This window comes from Salvelinus alpinus, chromosome 26 (assembly GCF_045679555.1).
Source record: "Salvelinus alpinus chromosome 26, SLU_Salpinus.1, whole genome shotgun sequence".
NCBI classification, from domain to species: Eukaryota; Metazoa; Chordata; class Actinopteri; order Salmoniformes; family Salmonidae; genus Salvelinus; species Salvelinus alpinus.
This window is the reverse complement of record NC_092111.1, coordinates 30,884,460-30,904,161: the sequence shown is the minus strand read 5'-3', so window position 1 is coordinate 30,904,161 and position 19,702 is coordinate 30,884,460. Positions and strand designations below refer to the sequence as shown.

Below are 19,702 nucleotides of genomic sequence, written 5' to 3'. Positions count from 1 at the left end.
CCTTAAAGCTGCAACATATAACTTTTTGGGTGACCCGACCAAATTCACATAGAAATGTGAGTTATAGAGCTGTCATTCTCATTGAAAGTAAGTCTAAGAAGAGGTAGATCTGTTCTATGTGCGCTATTTCTATGCTTCCCGTTCTTAAGTTTAGTTTTTGCGTCTTTTACTTTTGGTTTTGTACACCAGCTTCAAACAGCTGAAAAAAAAAAAAAATTGGTAATTGAAAATATATTTCAGATGTAGATCGTACATTGATTCTCTAAACTATACATTGCTTGATTTGTCACATAAACATTTGCAACCACAAAATGGCAGAGCGATTTCTGCATTTTTTATTTCCCCTTAATTAAACCAGGTAGGCCAGTTGAGAACAAGTTCTCATTTACAACTGCGACCTGGCCAAGATAAAGTAAAGCAGTGCGACAAAAACAACAACACAGAGCATATTGCACCTTTAAGTAACCTTTTTATATTTTTTATTTTATGTTTTATAAAATATACAAAACATACACATACAAATGACAACATCATTCAAACATCAACTATATCACACCTGCCTTGACCCACTAGCACACACACCCATCTCCAATGCCCGCATTACTTTCTGCCACATGGCCTGAAACTGCACCATTTTGTTTCTCTCTGTAGCCCACACACTTTTAATATTTAAATAGTAAATCATTAGATATTTCCATTGTATTAATGATGGCAGATTGATTGATTTCCAAGTTGGGGGTGTAGTGAAAACTACACCCCCATATGCCATATCTTGAAATATACAGTACAGATGGGTTAAAAGTAAGTTTCTGTGTTTTGTAACCATACCAAACATAACATTTTAGACTAATTGGTACCCCGGAATTACGTTTACCATGATATGTCTAGTCCATGAGACCAGGCTGCTAACACAGTTCATGAGAATGTAACGAGAATGTAAAAAGAATGCAACGTGGTACGTTTTACTAGCCACATCCCGCCTTCATTCTAGAATGAACCAATGGAAATATAAAAACAGACGTGCACGTAAATAAAGGAGACAAAGTGACCCTGCCTCTGTCCGTACACACTTACAGGGCTGGATCTTTTTTTAAATACAGAAACAGACGTGCACGTAAATAAAGAGGGCAAAGTGACCCTACCTCCGTCCGTACACACTTGCAGGTCTGCAGCTTTTGCATAAGCATATCGCGTGCTAGCCAGATTGCTAATTTAGCTAGCTGTAGGCCCTAGCTAGCATCCAATATCTGTTTTCCCCAAAAGTCGTCGACATGTCAGCTTTTTCAGAGGCAGCGTTGGAGAAGAAACTTTCGGAGCTTAGCAACTCCCAACAAAGTGTTCAGACACTGTCACTTTGGCTTATCCATCATAGAAAACACTCTAAGACCATCGTCAACGTTTGGTTCAACGAATTGAAAAAAGGTAATATTAGTTAGTTATAGGTAAAGTATGTTCATCAATATTAACATGTATCTTATATTTAGATATGACCGTGTAGTCATTCATATCAAGTGTAGCTAGCTAACATGTTAACGAACAATTGCCAAGGTTAGCTAGCTTGCAATCTTTTTAGCTAGCTACTGTTAGCTGAACAAGAAATGTTAGCAACTTAGATGGCTAAGCGTTGCAAGTAAACAAACACCAAATGTCGTTGGCCACATCACAATCTACTAAGTGTCATCAATTTATCTAACGTAATCTAAATAACGTCAATTTGTCAGCTACTGGCGGTTGGATACTTTACTAACTAGCTAACTTGTTTGTCAATTGTGTAACTAGCTTACAGTAGTTAACTAATTAAGTGCAAATAAAGGCTAGTTAACAAACTTAACAATAACGCTAGTTCTAGCTCGCTGGAACGGTGCTTGGGGATAGTCGGTTAACAATCAACCTGCTAAGGTATTGCTTGAATGGACAACAAGACTGGCACGAGGCCCCAGTCAAGCCAGCCAGCGGCTAGCTAGGTAACGTTACCTCAAGTCCTTTATGAAGTTGCAATTTAGTTAACTGCCTAGTTAATACAGTGCCTTCAGAAAGTATTCCCTTTGAATTATTCCACGTCTTGTTACAGCCTGAATTCCAAGTAAATTGTAGCAAATGTATTGCATGAAATTCAGAAATGTGGTTTCCATAAGTATTCACACCCCTGAGTCTGTATTTTGTAGAAGCACCTTTGGCAGTGATTACAGCTTTGAGTCGTCTTGGGTATGAATCAGCTTTGCACAACTGGATTCGAAGATTTTCTCACGTTTTTCCTTGCATATTTACTCAAACTCTGAATTTAGATGGGGAGCGGCAGGGAAGGGCAATCTTCTTTACACAGATTTGCGTTCAGGATTTGCATTCAGGCCAACGAGTACAATTTGTCTCGACAACAGAATCTTGTTTAAACTGTCATTATGGGTTATTTTGTATGTGTTGATGGGTGAGAATAAAAATCAATTTTGAATTTGGGCTGTAATTCGAGGGGTATGAATACTTTTTGAATTCCCTATATCTCAAAGTTGGGTCATTGGAGTGATTGCTCTGATAGTGAATGAGAATGCAGTAACTATTAGCTAGCTACTCATGAGTCCTAAAACCAGGTAGAACCCCTCACATTGGGACTCCACTTCACTGTCATATTTCCTAGTATGTTCTACTTAACACCAGGGTGCACTAGGGTCAGTGTTGCTCCCCATAAAAAATGTACATGTAAGTGGGTTATAGCTAGCCCAAGATGTTCTTAAGGAGTAATGTTAGTCTCCTTAAGGTCCAAGGACCTTATGTTATTTTCAGAGGTAGACTGGCTCTGGCAGCTACAGTGCATTCGGAAAGTATTCTGACCTCTTCCCTTTTCTACATTTTGCTACTTTACAGCCTTACATGCTGACCACACCGTTCACGTCAAGAAATGTACACGTTATTCAATCATTGCACCCACACTGCTCACGAGCGTCTGCGTAGCCAGGCACTAAAATAGAACTTGGTTCTATTTGTGATGCTTGATGGGCTGCAAGTCCCGCCTCTCCCATCTCATTGTTTTTTTAGGAGCAAATACCCATGTGGGGGATTGAAAGTTGAGCTGAGGTCCACACCCCAGTCGGTAGTGGTAATGCACCTTAAAGTTGGTTGCCAACCGCCATAGAGTCCGAAGAAGCCTGAAGGAGGAGAGATTACTTGAACCCAACGTTTACCCTTTTATATGTGGATTAATTGTCGGAGTGGAGGACCATGTGCATCTAATAAGATTACAACACTGTTTATCACAGGGAAAATTAGCTAGTAACAGCAAGCTAGCTAGTTAAATTACCATAAATGTTTAATGCTTTTCGACCTGTCCCGGAATTAATATAGCTGGTTCAGAGTTCGTTTTGATATTTCAAACTGCGTGTCCTGATCGCGTCTGATCGAGGACAAAATCAACATGTGGTCTGGTCAGCATGTTACTCTAAAATGTATTAAATACATTTTTACCCCTCAATCTACACACAATACCCCGCTATGACAAAGCTGAAACAGGTTTTTAGAAATTTTAGGAAATGTATTAAATAAAACAGATACCTTATTTACATGAGTATTCAGACCTTTTTGCTTTGAGACTCGAAATTGAGCTCAGGTGCATCCTGTTGATGATCCTTGATGTTTCTACAACTTGGAGTCCACCTGTGGCAAATTTGAATTGATTGGACATGATTTGGAAACGCACACACCTGTCTATATAACGTCTCACAGTTGACAGTGCATGTCAGAGCAAAAACCAAGCCACAAGGTCGAAGGAATTGTCCGTAGAGATCCAAGACAGGATTGTGTCGAGTCACAGATCTGGGGAAGGGTACCAAAAATGTCTGCAGCATTGAAGGTCTCCAAGAACACATGGGCAGCCATCAGTCTTAAATGGGAGAAGTTTGTAACCACCAAGACTCTTCCTAGAGCTGGCCGCCTGGCCAAACTGAGCCATCGGTGGAGAAGGGCCTTGGTCAGGGAGGAGACGAAGAACCCGATCGTCACTCTGACAGGGCTCTCGAGCTTTCTCTTTTAGATGTGGGACAACCTTCCAGAAGGACAACCATCTCTGCAGCACTCCACCCATCAGGCCTTTATGGTAGAGTGGCCAGATGGAAGCCACTCCTCAGTAAAACGCACATGACAGCCCACTTGGCGTTTGCCAAAAGGCACCTAAAGAATCTCAGACCATGAGAAGCAAGATGTTCTGGTCTGATGAAACCAAGATTGAACTCTGTGGCCTGAATGCCAAGTGTCACGTCTGGAGCAAACCTGGCACCATCCCTACGGGGAAGGATGTACGAGGCAGCATCATACTGTGGGGATGTTTTTCACCGGCAGGGACTGCGAGACTAGTCAAGATCGAGGCAAAGTTGAACGAAGCGAAGTACAGAGATCCTTGATGAAAACCTGCTCAGGACCTCTGACTAGGGCAAAGTTTCACCTTCCAACAGGACAGAGACCTGAAAATAGCTGTGCAGTGATGCTCCACATCCAACCTGACAGTGCTTGAGGATCTGTTGAGAAGAATGGGAGAAACTCCACAAATACAGGTGTGTCAAACCAAAGACTTGAGGCTGTAATCGCTGCCAAGGTTCTTCAACAATGTACTGAGTAAAGGGTCTGAATACTTATGTAAATGTGTTTCAGTAAATTTGTAATAAATTTGCAAAAATATCAACTTGTTTTTTGCTTTTATGGTGTGTGGATTGAGGAGAAAACAATTTAATCCATTTTAGGATAAGGCTGTAACGTAACAATGTGGAAAAAGTTAAGGGGTCAGAATACTTTATGAATGCACTGTAAATACTACTTCTAAATGTGAATCGATTCGCAATTGCTTTACGGTTCTAGAAACATACTGTACAAATATAAACACAACGTGAAGTGTTGGTTCTCTGTTTCATGAGCTGAAATGAAAGATCCCAGAAATTTTCTTTTCCATAAGATTATTTCTCTAACTTTGCACAAATTTCTTTACATCCCTCTTTGTGAGCCTTTCATTTTTACAAGTTAATACATCCACCTGACAGGGATATCAAGACGCTGATTAAATGGTATTATCATTACACAGGTGCGCTTTGTACTGGGACAAAAGGCCACTCTAAAATGTGCAGTTTTGTCATACAATACAATGCACGCAATTGGCATGCTGACTGCAGGAATGTCCACAGGAGCTGTTGCCAGAGAACTGAATGTTAATTTCTCCACCATAAACTGACTCCAATGTCGTTTTGTAGAATTTGGCAGGTAGTTTTGGTGTTTTGCCATGTGAAATCTTGTCAGAAACTGTCTCAGGGAAGATAATCTGCGTTCTCGTCGTCCTCACCAGGGTCTTTGCCTGACTGCACTTTGGCGTCGGAACTGGCGTCAGTGGGCAAATGCTCACCTACCATGGCCACCGGCACGCTGGAGAAGTGTGCTTTTCACGGATGAATCTGTTTCAACTGTACATGGCAGATGGTGTCGTGTGGGTGGGCACTTTGCTCATGTCAACATTGAACATATTGCCCTGTGGTGGCAGTTGGGTTATGGAATTGGCAGGCTTAAGCTACAGACAACAATTGCATTTTATTGATGGCAATTTTACGAAATCCTGAGGCCCATTGTCGTGCCATTCATCATCCTCCCCCTCATGTTTCAGCATGGTAATGCACGGCCCCATGTCACAAGGATCTGTACACAATTCCTGGAAGCTGAATGTAATTTCTTCCATGGCCTGCATACTCACCAGACATGTCACCCATTGAGCATGTTTGGGATGCTCTGGATCGCCACGTGCAACAGCATTCAAGTTCCTGCCAATATCCAGCAACTTCGCACAGCTATTGAAGAGTGGGACAACGTTCCACATGCCACAATCAACAGCCTGATCAACTCTATACAAAGAAGATGTTACGCTGCATGAGGCAAATGGTCACACCAGATACTAACTGGTTTTCTGTTCCACGCCCCCTACTTTATAATTTTTTTGTAAGATATCTGTGACTAACAGATGCATATCTGTAGTCCCAGTCATGTGAAATCCATAGATTAGAGCCTAATTACTGTATTGCAATTGACTGATTTCCTTCTATGAACTCAGTAAAATCTTTAGAAATTGTTGCGTTTATTCAGTGTAAATCCCTTTTTTGGTTTCATCACATCAAAATAATTGTACAAATGCATAATTGTTTTAACCAGCTTTATCGCGGTTGCAACCAACTGTATTTTTCAGTTGCTGCATGTTTCTGACTGCCGTTACACACAGGTGATCGGCGTGCTATGTAGTCCCTCGGTCTTCCGTAAACACTCGCTGTAACATGGAGTCATGGCCGTGTGGGAACACTAACCCTATGAAGGTGTGTATCAATTTAACTTTTAGTTAAATTGTTATTTCTCGCTGATATGAAAGATACGGTCCTTACGCTTCCAAAACTGTACCGCAGGCGCTGTGCGTTCATGTTCAGACATGAACTAAACTCCCCTGTACAGAAGACTCCTTCGTCCAATGACTTGTGGAATGGAATGGCTTCATCATCAAGTGGTAGGTTATAGCCTATATGCTTCATGCATCTGTTCAAAATGATTGCAAAGTGACTCTTAGGAAACGTTTTCCAAAAATGTATCTCTGCATCACATCACTGCACATGAGTGATGGGCTATATCTGTGAAATAGGTTGACTGAAATTAGCCAACATTCCCTGCTTTGCCAATGAATGTTCACAATAAAATTACACGGAAACACTAATGGAACTTTTTTTTTTTGTGTGTTTTAAGGATTTCTTACACTACACTGCCACAAGGTCTCAATGATTACAACAGGTTCCCACAGGTATTCAATGACTGCCACATTCAGCTGTAGGGTGGCTAATTAATTATTTTGGTCTTTTGCCATGTGAAATTGATGATGAGATGTTATGTAAAATGTGTTGGGGAAGAGGACAATCTGCATTGTGTATGACATTGCCTACTGATACTTGTAGCTTTCTCTCGTTTTTAAAGCCTACTGCCTAAATACAAATCTGAGCTTTTGTGCTAGTTGAGCTAAGGAGTGTTATTTGATGCGGTCTGTTTTTTTCTTTTGGTTAAAAGAGCCCAATGATATCCCATTTGGGCCTTGGTATTTTGGGAGCTGCTCACTCTTTTCTGTGGACTGGGAATAGCATCTGATGTCTTAGCATTGCCCTGCCTGTAGTCTACTCATGGTTAGTGTACAGGGCAATGGCTTAGTGAGAGAGCCTAGTAGTTTCACTTTGGGCTGATTTTGTTCTCTCACGACAGTAGCCAGGGACGGGCATGTCCAGCTGCTCTCTCACGACAGTAGCCAGGGACGGACATGTCCAGCTGCTCTCTCACGACAGTAGCCAGGGACGGGCATGTCCAGCTGCTCTCTCACGACAATAACCAGGGACGGGCATGGCCAGCTGCTCTCTCACGACAGTAGCCAGGGACGGGCATGTCCAGCTGCTCTCTCACGACAGTAACCAGGGACGGGCATGTCCAGCTTTTTGTTTACTTAGGCTGATCGCTCAGGGGGAGAAACCCTCAAGGCAGAGCCACCTCCTACAATAGAGCTATAACACTTGTTTGTCAACTGCGTTATGATGTGTGTGCAATGGAGATTTGGCTATAATATGCAGCATCATACTGTTCTGCTGTTAGTCAGCCAGTGTTGATGTGTTAAGACCTAACTGGGTTCTAAGTTAGTCATGTGTAGTCTGCCTGAGTCCTCCTCTCCCCTGTAACTATTCCTCCGGTCCTTGCTGTAAATGACAATGTGTTCTGTCAACTTGCCTAGTAAAATAAGGGATAAAGGGTATCCTGAGTTGAAACCCAGCAGGAGCATTTGACACTTGCCTCTGTTGCTTTGTGTAAGATCACTCTGCTTTGACTGTTTCCCACACTTGACTGTGATCTGTCTGCAGCCAAGGTATCCAGGAAGCTCACCTTCCTCTACCTTGCCAACGATGTCATCCAGAACAGCAAGAAGAAAGGACCCGAGTTCACCCAGGACTTTGCTCCTGTCATCGTTGATGCCTTCAAACACGTGTCCAGGTGAGATAATCAAACCTGGCTCCCGCTGTTTTAGCTATTGTCGTGGTTTTGGAGCATGAGCCTTCTGATGGCAGTTGGACGTGTGTGTGCAGGGATGGAGAGGATGGATGTAAGAAACAGCTGGGCCGGGTTCTGTCCATCTGGCAGGAGAGAGCTGTGTATGAGAACAACCTGCTGGACCAGCTCTCACACGTTCTGCGTAAGTACCCTCCTAACCAACGGACACCTCGGGTGTGTACATAGTCTTAAGTGTTTTCCTTGTTCTGGCCTCTTCCATCTACTCTGATCTGAAAACAGTGTATTCAGACTCATTCCCTTTTTCTACATTTTGTTACATTGCAGTCTTATTCTAAAATTGATTAAATATTATTTTCATGTCTACACACAATACCCCATAATGACAAAGCCAAACAGGTTCAGTTTTTTTATTTTGTATTTATCTTTCTATATCTTTTTTAAAACCGATACCTTAGGTGTTCAGACCCTTTGCTATGAGACTTGAAATTGAGCTTCGGTGCATCCTGTTTCCATTGATACTTGATGTTTCTACAACTTGATTGGAGCACCTGTGGCAAATTCAATTGATTGTACATGATTTGGAAAGGCACACACCTGTCTATATAACGTCCCACAGTTGACAGTGCATGTCAGAGCAAAAACCAAGCCATAAGGTAGAAGGAATTGTCCGTAGAGCTCCAAGACAGGATTGTGTCGAGTCACAGATCTGGGGAAGGGTAGCAAAAATGTCTGCAGCATTGAAGGTCCCCAAGAACACCGTGGCCGCCATCATTCTTAAATGGAAGAAGTTTGTAACCACCAAGACTCTTCCAAGAGCTCGCCGCCTGGCCAAACTGAGCAACCGGGGGAGAAGGGCCTTGGTCAGGGAGGTGACCAAGTACCCGATCGGCACTCTGACAGAGCTCCAGAGTTCCTCTGTGGAGATGGTTGTCCTTGTGGAAGGTTTTCCCATCTCTGCAGCACTCCACCCATCAGACCCTTATGGTAGTGGCCAGATGGAAGAATCTCCTCAGTAAAAGGCACATGACAGCCCGCTTGGATTTTGCCAAAAGGCACCTAAAGGACTTGCAGACCATGAGAAACAAGATTCTCTGGTCTGATGAAACCAAGATTGAACTCTTTGCCCTGAATGCCAAGTGTCACGTCTGGAGGAGACCTGGCACTACCCCTACAGTAAAGTGATATTGGTAGCAGCAGCATGCTTTTGGAATGTTTTTCAGCGGCAGGGACTGGGAGACTAGTCAGGATCGAGGGAAAGATGAACGGAGCAAAGTACAGAGATCCTTAATGAGGGGCAGGGCCGAGTGGGGGCGGATTTTTTTCCAATTTTGACAGATGTGCATTGCGTTAACCAGCCTGATAGCTCACTTCCAATCTGGTTAATTTCTCTAAACTATGAATAGAATAGGAATTGAGTTTTATAGGCCTACTCAGTCTGCCTCTAACTGACCTATACCATAGTAAACCATATAGCCCATCTATCCTGTTTAAAAAAGATTGAAGACGAACTGAATTTGGTTCCATTTCAACATTTATAAGTGAAACCAAATTGCTGATATAATTTGTATGTTACAAATAGCCTAGTAAACACACTGAAACTTGTTCAAAGCAAAAGGCTATTGCACAGGAAAAACATGGACGATTGGGTGCATCGCAAATTCCGAACTGCTTGACAGCAACATAATAAAATAAAGCACTGATCATAGGGGATGATTTCAGAATGACTGCTAAGGCTTGATCATACATTTAATTGGGTAACCTAGCCTACAAAAATGTAACTCTCCATATGTTCAAATAAAAAAAACTGATTTTAACATGACATCAATAACGCAGCCACATCCTGAGTCCCCGGTGCCGATGCGTTCAGAGATCAAGATGCTTTAGTATTTCATTTTAAAAGCTCCTACCAAGAGAACAAACACTTTTCAGTGTGCACAAAAATACAATTTATTTTTTCAAATATGTAGCCTACGATGCCATTCTCGATCATTTTAGGGAGAACAAACTACTTGGCCTACATTTGAACACCTCGGCAGAAGCTTTGCTATTCGGCGTCTTCCCAATTAAGTAGCCTAGTTTTTGTTAGGCCCTAGTTCTCTTCAAGTAGTCAAGCACTAGGGCAGCCCACCTCTTCCAATGCATTGTGGAAAAGTGTGCATCAAATTCTACTAGATGACGATATGAAATAAGTAGAACATCCTGGCATTTTGAAACACTTGATTTTAGAGAATTCACATAGTTAAAAAAAATGAAGTAATTTCTTATACTGGGAATGAGTGAAGTTACTGCGTTGTTCCTGCTAGTCGTTGATTTCGGCAGCGCATCCCTAGATCTTATTGATCAGCTGAAATGAGTGACATCTAGGAATTTATACTAGATTTTTAAAATGTCACATTCTGTTAAACTTTTTTTTAAATTGCGTACTCAATTGGCCTACTAGGACGGAGGTATGTGTATTCAGACATGGCCAGTGTCAAAGGATGTGACAGTGTTCATATCAGTGTGTTGTCATCTTCCCGTGAGCGCTCACCCTGTATCCATGTTCCACAGTGGGCGAGAAGGCCAAGAAGAGGCCGTATGAGGAGATTCAACTGGACGACCAGGACCTGGCCTCCCAGAGCTCCCCAGCAGAGCCCCCACAGGTACAGGTCAACCCAAGACCTCACAGGGGGGTGGACTGGACTGTGTGTGAGGGGGCTGTTTAATGGCTAGGTTCAGTCAACCGATCTGAGGTTCTTTCTGTCGTTGCATTTACCTCTTCGTATCCCACTTGATGTTTTTTTGTATCCGCATGGCTTTAAGAAGAGTTTCTTTGTTAGTTCCTTGTTTTCTTAGATGTTTGGCCTGCTTTCTAACTGCAATGTGGGGATCTGTCCCCATCTGTCATTTCTTCCTTCTCTTCTCCCGTTCTTCCTCCCTCTCCACCTTCCCTCTTTTTCTACCCCTCACTCTCAGACGGCAGAGTTAATCCGTGCCCTGCAGGAACTGGAGAATGCAGCCACTGGGGACTCGGCGCTGTGCCAGCGGATCTCCTGCCTGCCTGCTGAGGTGCTGGACACGTCACTACTGCACAGGATCACAGGTGGGCCCTGGCATACACTTCTATCCCACACTCTTGCACTAGCTACAGTCAGCCCTGCGGAATGCTCCCGAGTGCCGCTGTTGGCAGGGGTGGTCAGGAGGGTGGTTCTACTCCAGAGCGAGGCTTGGCCGTTGAACTACTGCTGTGCTGACCCCTGCAAGTGCCCTAGCTCTGTATAACCTAGTTTTTGATGTTTCGGGGAACGTGTTAGTGTCTTCTGAAATCTACGACAGACACCATACTTACAGTTTGTTTAACTGTTGAACTGACGATTAGTTGGCCCTACAATTAGCAAGTTTCTCAATCACATACAGTACATTTGGAAAGTATTTAGACCCCTTGACGTTTTCCACATTTTGTTACGTTACAGCCTTATTCTAAAATGGACTAAATTGTCCCCCCCCCCCATCAATCTACACACTACCTCATTGTGACAAAGCAAAAACAGGTTTTTGGATGTTTTTGCGTAGTTTTATAAATATCACATTTCCATTAGTATTCAGACCCTTTACTCAGTACTTTGTTGAAGCACCTTTGGCAGCATTACAGTCTTGGGTATGATGCTACACGCTTGGCACACCTGTATTTTGGGAGTTTCTCCCATTCTCCTCTGTAGAAACTCTCAAGCTCAGGTTAGATGGGGAGCGTTGCTGCACATCTATTTTCAGGTCTCTCCAGAGATGTTCGATCGGGTTCAAGTCCGGGCTCTGACTGTGCCACTCGGACATACAAAGACGTGTCCCGAAGCCCCTGCTGCATTGTCTTTGCTCTTTGCTTAGGGTCATTGTCCTGTTGGAAGGTGAACCTTCGACCCAGTCTGAGGTCCTGAGCGCTCTGGAGCAGGTTTTCATCAAGGATCTTTCTGTACTTTGCTCCGTTCGTCTTTCCCTCGATCCTGACTAGTCTCCCAGTCCCTGCCGCTGAAAAACATCCCCATAGCATGATGCTGCCACCATGCTTCACTGTAGGGATGGTGCCAGGTTTCTTCCAGATGTGACGCTTGGCATTCAGGCCAAAGAGTTCAATCTTGGTTTCATCAGACCAGAGAATCTTGTTTCTCATGGTCTGAGAGTCCTTTAGGTGCCTTTTGGTAAACTCCAAGCGGGCTGTCATGTGACTTTTTTTAGTGAAGAGTGGCTTCTGTCTGGCCACTACCAAAGATGCCTGATGGGTGGAGTGCTGCAGAGATGGTTGTACTTCTGGAAGGTTCTCCCATCACCAGAGGAATTCTGGACCTCTGTCAGTGAACGTCTGGTTCTTGGTCACCTCCCTGACCAAGGCCCTTCTCCCCCGATTGCTCATTTTGGCTGGGCGGCCAGCTCTAGGATGATTCTTGGTGGTTCTAAACTTCCATTTAAGAATGGAGGCCACTGTGTTCTTGGGGACCTTCAAAGCTGCAGACATTTTTTGGTACCCTTCCCCAGATCTGTGCCCTGACACAATCCTGTCTCGGCACTCTAGGGACAATTCCTTCGACCTCATGGCTTGGTTTTTTTCTCTGACATGCACTGTCAATTGGGGTACCTTTTATATAGACAGGTGTGCCTTTCCAAATCATGTCCAATCAATTGAATTTACTACAGGTGGACTCCAATTAGGGTTGCAAATGGTCGGAAACTTTCTGGTAAATTTCCGGAAGCTTTCCTTTGAAGTTTGGGGAATTTTGTTTTAATTCATCAAAGTGGGATACACAAGGCAATTCTAGTTCTTGTGGCTTATTTTGGTTAAACTATCCCCAAATCAATGGAATTGCAACCCTCTGCATGCACAGTGTACTCTTCCATCACATGTACAGCTGATTCTCAAGATCTTGCACACTAATGAGATGCTATTGAGCCCACACTACTACACTGTCTGTGCCAAGGACTACATGCTTTCTGGTAAGTTTTGATTACAATACTGGGTGAGGTGAATATATTTTAAGACGAGATTAAAAAAATAAATAAAATAGTAGCCTACAGCAAAGTGTGTTTAAATCTTTTCTGCTAGTTAGTTTTTGCTACCATGTTGGTTTTAGCTTGCTTGAGCCTGCTAACTGAGTGTTAATTCACCTGTTTCCATACATGCTTAATTTAAAACATTCATCTTACAAAGGAGTTGTTTAATCTAACTGCCTAACTATATATCTGTACATGGAATTGTATTTGTTTTTTTTACTCATTTTTTCCCTCCTTATCTTTACAGGAAAATGCCACTGACACGATCTGATGTGTGGAGACATATCACTGCAGCTAATGTAGGAGGAAAAGCTATGTACATTTGCAAATACTGTGAAGAATGCAACAAAGATGCAGAATCATCTGGCCAAGTGCATAAAGTTCCCTCAGCGCTCACAACAAGCAACCTCTGACAGAAGTTCCTCTACTTCTATTCGAGGTGAAAATGATGAATCAGACACTATCAATAGCAACAGCACATGGTCCTCCTGGAATCAAAGTTTTTTGGGTTTGTTTTACTCAATAGAGGAACGTAGTCAGAGAAATGCTGATGAATGTCTTGCTCAAGCTGTGTATGCAACTCACCTCTGCTCACAGGCAATGAGTATTGGAAGAGATTTTGTTTTCTCATCCTGTCTGATGTTCAGACTCTGCTTGCAGATGTAAGAGAAGAAATCTGTACTGCCCTGCCCACTTCACTGTTGGTCCAAGCAGAGGAAACTGCAGTTCTGAAATGCATCAAAAAGCGTGAAGACTTCTGCCTGAAGCCCATACATGCCACAGCGTACGTGTTGGACCCCAAGTATGCTGGCAAGAGTATCCTGTCTGGTGCAGAGATCAACAAGGCCTATGGTGTCATCACTACCGTGTCTCGCCACCTTGGCCTGGATAAGGGCAAGGTTCTTGGCAGTCTGGCGAAGTACACTTCCAAGCAAGGGCTTTGGGATGGAGATGCAATATGGCAGTCGTGCCAACATATCTCATCAGCCACCTGGTGGAAGGGACTATGTGGATCTGAGGCTCTTTCCCCTGTTGCCTCCATCATCCTCTGAATCCCACAAACATCAGCCGCCTCAGAGCGCAACTGGTCCTTGTTTGGGAACACACACCAAAGCACGCAACAGGCTGACCAATACAAGGGTTGAAAAATTGGTGGCCATCCAGGCAAATTTGAGGCTTTTTGAGCCTGACAACGAGCCATCCTCAAGGTTGGAAAGGGACATGAGGCCTCAGTCTGATGTTCAAGAGGTGGACATTGAGGAGGTCCAGGGAAAAGACATGGAAGACAACCAAAGCTTTACTTTCTAGACTCATTTTACAGATGTTAAAAATACTTTTGGGAGATGCGATGGATCATTCAAAATTATCTTTTGTTCAGTGAAAACATCCCATGTGAAGAGTCAAGTCATTTAATTAAAGTTCAATTTGTAACAATTGTTTTTTTATTTCTATTGGCAGGATTTAATCATTTGCAATTGTCCACTTAAGGTAAAATGTTTGTCTCCATATATGGTAAATATATCCAATGCAAAAAATATCTACATTTTTAAATGGTATTAATATTAATTCCCATACTTTACCATGGAAAGTTTCCACCTCTGGATATTCCCCAAAATGTCCAACCCTAACTCCAATCAAGCTGTAGAAACATCTCACGGATGATCAATGGGGAGGCAGGTAGCCTAGTGGTTAGAGCGTTGGACTATTAACCGAAAGGTTGCAAGATCGAATCCCCTAGCTGACTAGGTAAAAATATGTAATTCTGCCCCTGAACAAGGCAGTTAACCCACTGTTCCTAGGCCGTCATTGAAAATAAGAATTTGTTCTTAACTGACTTGCCTCGTTAAATAAAGGTAAAATGGAAACAGGATGCAGGTAAATTGAGTCTCATAGCAAGTGTCTGAATACTTATTTCAGTTTTATTTGTAATACATTTCCCAAAATTTCTAAACCTGTTTTCACTTAGTCATTAGGGTGTGTAGATGAGGGAAAGAAAATATTTAATTTTAGAATAAAGCTGTAATGCAGAAAAATGAGGAAAAGGTTAAGTGGTCTGAATACTTTCTAGACTCATTTTACTTTCTAGACTCATTTTACAGATGTTAAAAATACTCAGTCAGCCACAAATGATAAAGGGCTGTTAGGTTGGAGACGTAACGAAAGGCTCTTAAGTCCTCACCCGATTTACCTAAATGCTCATTACAACCACCCTGTCAGTGCTTGATATCGTTTGTCATCATTGGAGACACTCACTTGTCGCAATTAACCCATTCAGCTGAAATGAAAGCCTTATCTCCTCCCTGTCTCAGATAAAGAGCAGGGTGAGCGCCTGTCCAGGCTGGTGGAGGAGGCTTGCATGCTGCTGGCAGACTACAGCGGACGTTTGGCGGCAGAGGTCGATGACCGGCGGCAGCTCACACGCACGCTCACCCTGTTTCTACACAGCCAGAGGGATGGCCTGGCCCAGAACGAGCAGAAACTAGAAGTGCGTAAATCATCTCTTTATTTTTTCACTACACTTCTCATTCTCCAGCTTCATTCTGTCTCTCTCACATGTTCTGTTTTTGTAGCAGGCTTTTTCCTCAGTTTGTATCCTGTATCCCCTCAGCCTTTCAGGTGGTGTGCTTTGAATGTTTCCAATTGAATCGAATGTGGACTGCTCACATTTTGCCACAAGCAACACTTCTGAAGTATCATGTTCTGTCCCTTATTGAGTAAAACTTTAATGGGACAAAAACATTTTTATTTGGCCATGTCCAAACTTGAGATGCACGCTTAACTGGAGCTGTCATGCTAATCCTGAATTGATGTCAGTGGGAGATTTGCACAACAGTTTGAGTTAGATGTTTACCTCAAGTTAGGATTCAAGTCATTATGCCTCTCTCCACTTTCCAGTGCTGTCATCCACATGATTAGTACAGGCCCACAATGCTTTAGCGAAGATGACATCTCTCACCCCATTACTTGCAGAACAACTACAATCTATTTCCATTGGTTTCTAATACACGGTGGAGGTAAAATGTGTGTGTATTTGCAATTGCTGAATGCATAACTGTCCAGCCTTTACCCACAGGAAGTCGGCAAGATCAAGTATTTTGGTCTATGTATCTGCAGTTCAACAAATCTCTTGTAATAAAGAAAAAAAAAAGAGAATAAAAATGAATCTGAGTGCTGTTATTTGCTTTTACTTGTGTGCATATTGGTGGTGGTGGGTTGAATGACTCCAGTCCTATTTAATAGACCTCTTGAGTTATGGTATTAAATAATAAATTAAACTCTTAAGCATAAAACTCAACTTCACCTGTTATGTTATCGCATACACATTACATATTTTTGTATATCTAAACCCAAAGACTTTACATTGGAAATAGCCATTGAGCTCATAGCTTCAAAGTAGACCAGAGAAATGGGATTGAATGCCGTTTAAAAGTTCTACACAATGCACAAAGTTATGACAGACAGGTTCACATGATATTTGTTAATTTATTTTAAGTGCTTTTAGGTGTGGTTAGTGTTATAACCTCTTACTCATACTGGGGTAGTAAAAGTGTCTGAAGTCATGTTCAGCAGGTGTATAAATGGTGACCATTTATACTGGTCTTCAAATATGATTTTGGTTTCCTCAATTTGAATTGTGAAGCCCCTAAACCAGGTGTGGGCCACTTGCCCTAGGGGGCTGTAGTATGTGCAGGCTTTTGTTGCAGCCCAGCACTAACACACCAAATCACTAATACTGGGTAACCCCTAATAGAAAATGTTGTTTAATCGGGTGTTAGAGCCAGGCTGGAAGAAAAAGCTGAATGCTGCAGCTCCCCAGGACTTGAGTTGCCCACCACCTTTCCCTAAACACATGCCTCTTTGTGTCAGTACTATTGGCTATGGCTATTTTCTGACTTACCATGTCTGTTACACCGGCAGCCTAATTCTGATATTTTCCTCTAATTGGTCTTTTGACCAATCACAGCTCTTTCAGAGCTGATCTGATTGGTCAGAAGCTCTTTCAGAGCTGATCTGATTGGTCAGAAGACCAATAATTGAAAAATATCAGAATTGGGCTGCCTGTGTAAACAGGGGTAGTTTAACTCTTCCATTCTGAGGATAGGGGGTTGACCTAGTATTTACCCATTTGTGTAGGGGAGTCATACACTTCAGTTAATGGGTTGTTTCCAAACTGGGCCTTTGTTACAGGCCTTAGCATATCCTTGACTTGCCAAGAAGGTTGAATTTATCCCACACTGTACTATTAATTTGACTGATTTAATGCTCAATTTGCATGTATTTGAATAGTTAGATGAGTTATACCGACTTAAAAATAGGCAGTACGGAGAAACACCTTGGTTTTTCTCTGTAGTAAATACATGACTGGATCAAACACTAGTTTCTGTCACTTCAAATTTAATGAAAGGATTTCATAGCTCACAACTAATGCCAGAATGGCTATAGTAAAGTTCTTTCAGAAATATTTCCCTTGCCATCAATGCTGTGAGGTTGATGTAGGGTGATAGTTTTCAGTTCAAGAAACAATTCCTAACACAAACTAGTAATATAAAACTATGGAGAAAGAATGCACAGCACAGTGTCCACTCACTAATCTATACTTTAATATGTTCTAATGCCACTTAAAGTAAATAGGACTTCACAATGAAACCGAAATTATTGAATGTCATCAGTTTACTCTGATGTGCCCAAGTTACTTTGTAAACCCTCCCTTTCCCTAACCATTGTGCTAAAAGGTTATGTCTAATAATTGAACAGTGTATCCCACTCGAAGTATGTTGTACAAAACATATCACATCACTCTTCATACCTACTCTTGTTTCAGGAGTACAAGCACAAGCTGGCACGGGTAACCCAGGTACGGAAGGAGCTGCGTACTCGTCTCAGCAACCTACCAGACCTCGCTCTGCTCCCCAGTGTGACCAGTGGACATTTGCACCTGCCCTCATCTGGTGTCGAACTTTATGACCCCACAGCCTGACAGTTCACCTGTGCTTTTCACCCTTGACTGACCACCCACCCTCTGATTGACACATCTCTCACCATATCGTTTAACATCTGGACTTCACTTAGTGGACATCAGAGTCACTTAATAACCTTTGATTGACGCATCTCCCAACCTAACATGGCCCATGTCCATCTTGCCATTGCGCTACTTACTGTTTGACCTAGGCTCTCACCTATTTTTCCCCATGTAGTCATGTTTATCATTGCTCCCTGATTGACACTGTCCATGCCTCTCTTACCAGTCATCATGTCATCCCTCCTATTTGCCAATAATCCCTCTTATTCTTTTCATAACAATAGATCATTCGTCTGATATATAATATATATAGAATTGATATATCCTATGCTTTCACATCTATTGATATTTATTGAAAGGCATGACCCAGGTTTTCCATACATAATGAACTCTCTTTCTTCCCCTATTCTATTCTTCCTCTGAATACATGGGAATACAGTGATTCCCTCTTGGCTTTTACCGACAGTCTTCCCATGATATTCCTCTTCTGTTTTCCCCTCTCTATCTAACCCCAACCTCCCCAAAATGGTCAGGAAGATATTGTTGTGATATTATTTTTGTATCGACAGGTATAGTGAATTTATATAGCACCAGAAATTGTATACTGAAGTTGTCCCAATGAATACATCCCCTCTGTATTGTATCATTATAATCAGCTGCAGTATTTTATTACATATTATTATCTTTGTGTTCTTTTATAACTGCTCTAAAGTATTCCCATTATGTGGACACAGCTCATGGATTTTAGATCTTGCTCTTGGGTGCTTCACTAATAGCAGGGATTGTTGCTGTTTAAGTTCTATATCAATGGCCTTAAAATAATTAAGCATGTTCAGAGAAGTTCTCTTGCCCAGATTTAATTGTAAAATTAAATAGTTGGGAAATGTTAGGTTACTGTTAAAAGTAACAGGTTTGAATATGTTTCACTTGTTTTGAGAAAAGCTTTTGAGAACAGAAACATGCATTGTTCATTGTAAACATTGTTCTTGAAGCGGATAACCAATTTATTTATTTTTACCACATAGACAAAGTTGCATGTAAATACTTGGAACCAATTGGTTTTATCTTGTATTGTCGTTATGGGCTCTCCAAGACCTGCTAGTCATTCCAAAAAATCCTTGAGTCTCATTGCAGATGCAGCTTTATAGAAGTTGAAGGTCTTCATAATAGTTGAAGCCTTTCCCATTTTGGAACAAGTGAGTTGAGACATCAGTGTTGTGTGCTTGTTTACTGTATTATTTACTGCCCCTTGGTTTTAACCTCTAGTGAATGATGTTCAGCCGCCTATGACAGCTATGCCCTTTAAAGAACTTGAAGGGGCCCACTGTTTGCAAAACCATACCTTATAACTTACTTGACTGAATTGTAAGTGTTCATTGAAACACATTGTTGTAACGCGTTCAGTTCTCAGAACCAAATAAACAGCAAAACAGAGGATAATCTATCAAGACTTGTTGTCATGTTTGTCTGCATCAATCCAGAATTATTTATTCTGGGGTGATTATTACCTGTAGTTTTAAAATGTGCACGTGTACTTACAGTGACACATGACCTCTAAAAATACAGTACTGTCAATGTCACATTGTAAAGCGATATGAGCACCAGTCCAGCAGGTGGCGGTAT

At 42.1% G+C, this 19,702-nt stretch overlaps 1 protein-coding gene across 2 annotated transcripts; it reads left to right on the top strand.

Moving 5' to 3' along the window:
• Positions 1-986: 986 nt before the first annotated feature.
• On the top strand, positions 987-19,523 carry LOC139555152 (regulation of nuclear pre-mRNA domain-containing protein 1A-like). Of its 2 annotated transcripts, XM_071368719.1 has the most exons (7): positions 987-1,422; positions 7,893-8,022; positions 8,115-8,221; positions 10,591-10,682; positions 10,996-11,122; positions 15,369-15,544; positions 17,882-19,523. In XM_071368719.1, the coding sequence occupies exons 1-7, from the start codon at positions 1,272-1,274 to the stop codon at positions 18,035-18,037; spliced, it is 939 nt and encodes a 312-aa protein (XP_071224820.1). In that variant the 5' UTR covers positions 987-1,271; the 3' UTR covers positions 18,038-19,523. The 2 variants fall into 2 exon arrangements, with proteins under 2 accessions (XP_071224820.1, XP_071224819.1); XM_071368718.1 differs by lacking the exon at positions 17,882-19,523 and having other exon boundaries at positions 988-1,422; positions 15,369-16,218.
• Positions 19,524-19,702: the final 179 nt, after the last annotated feature.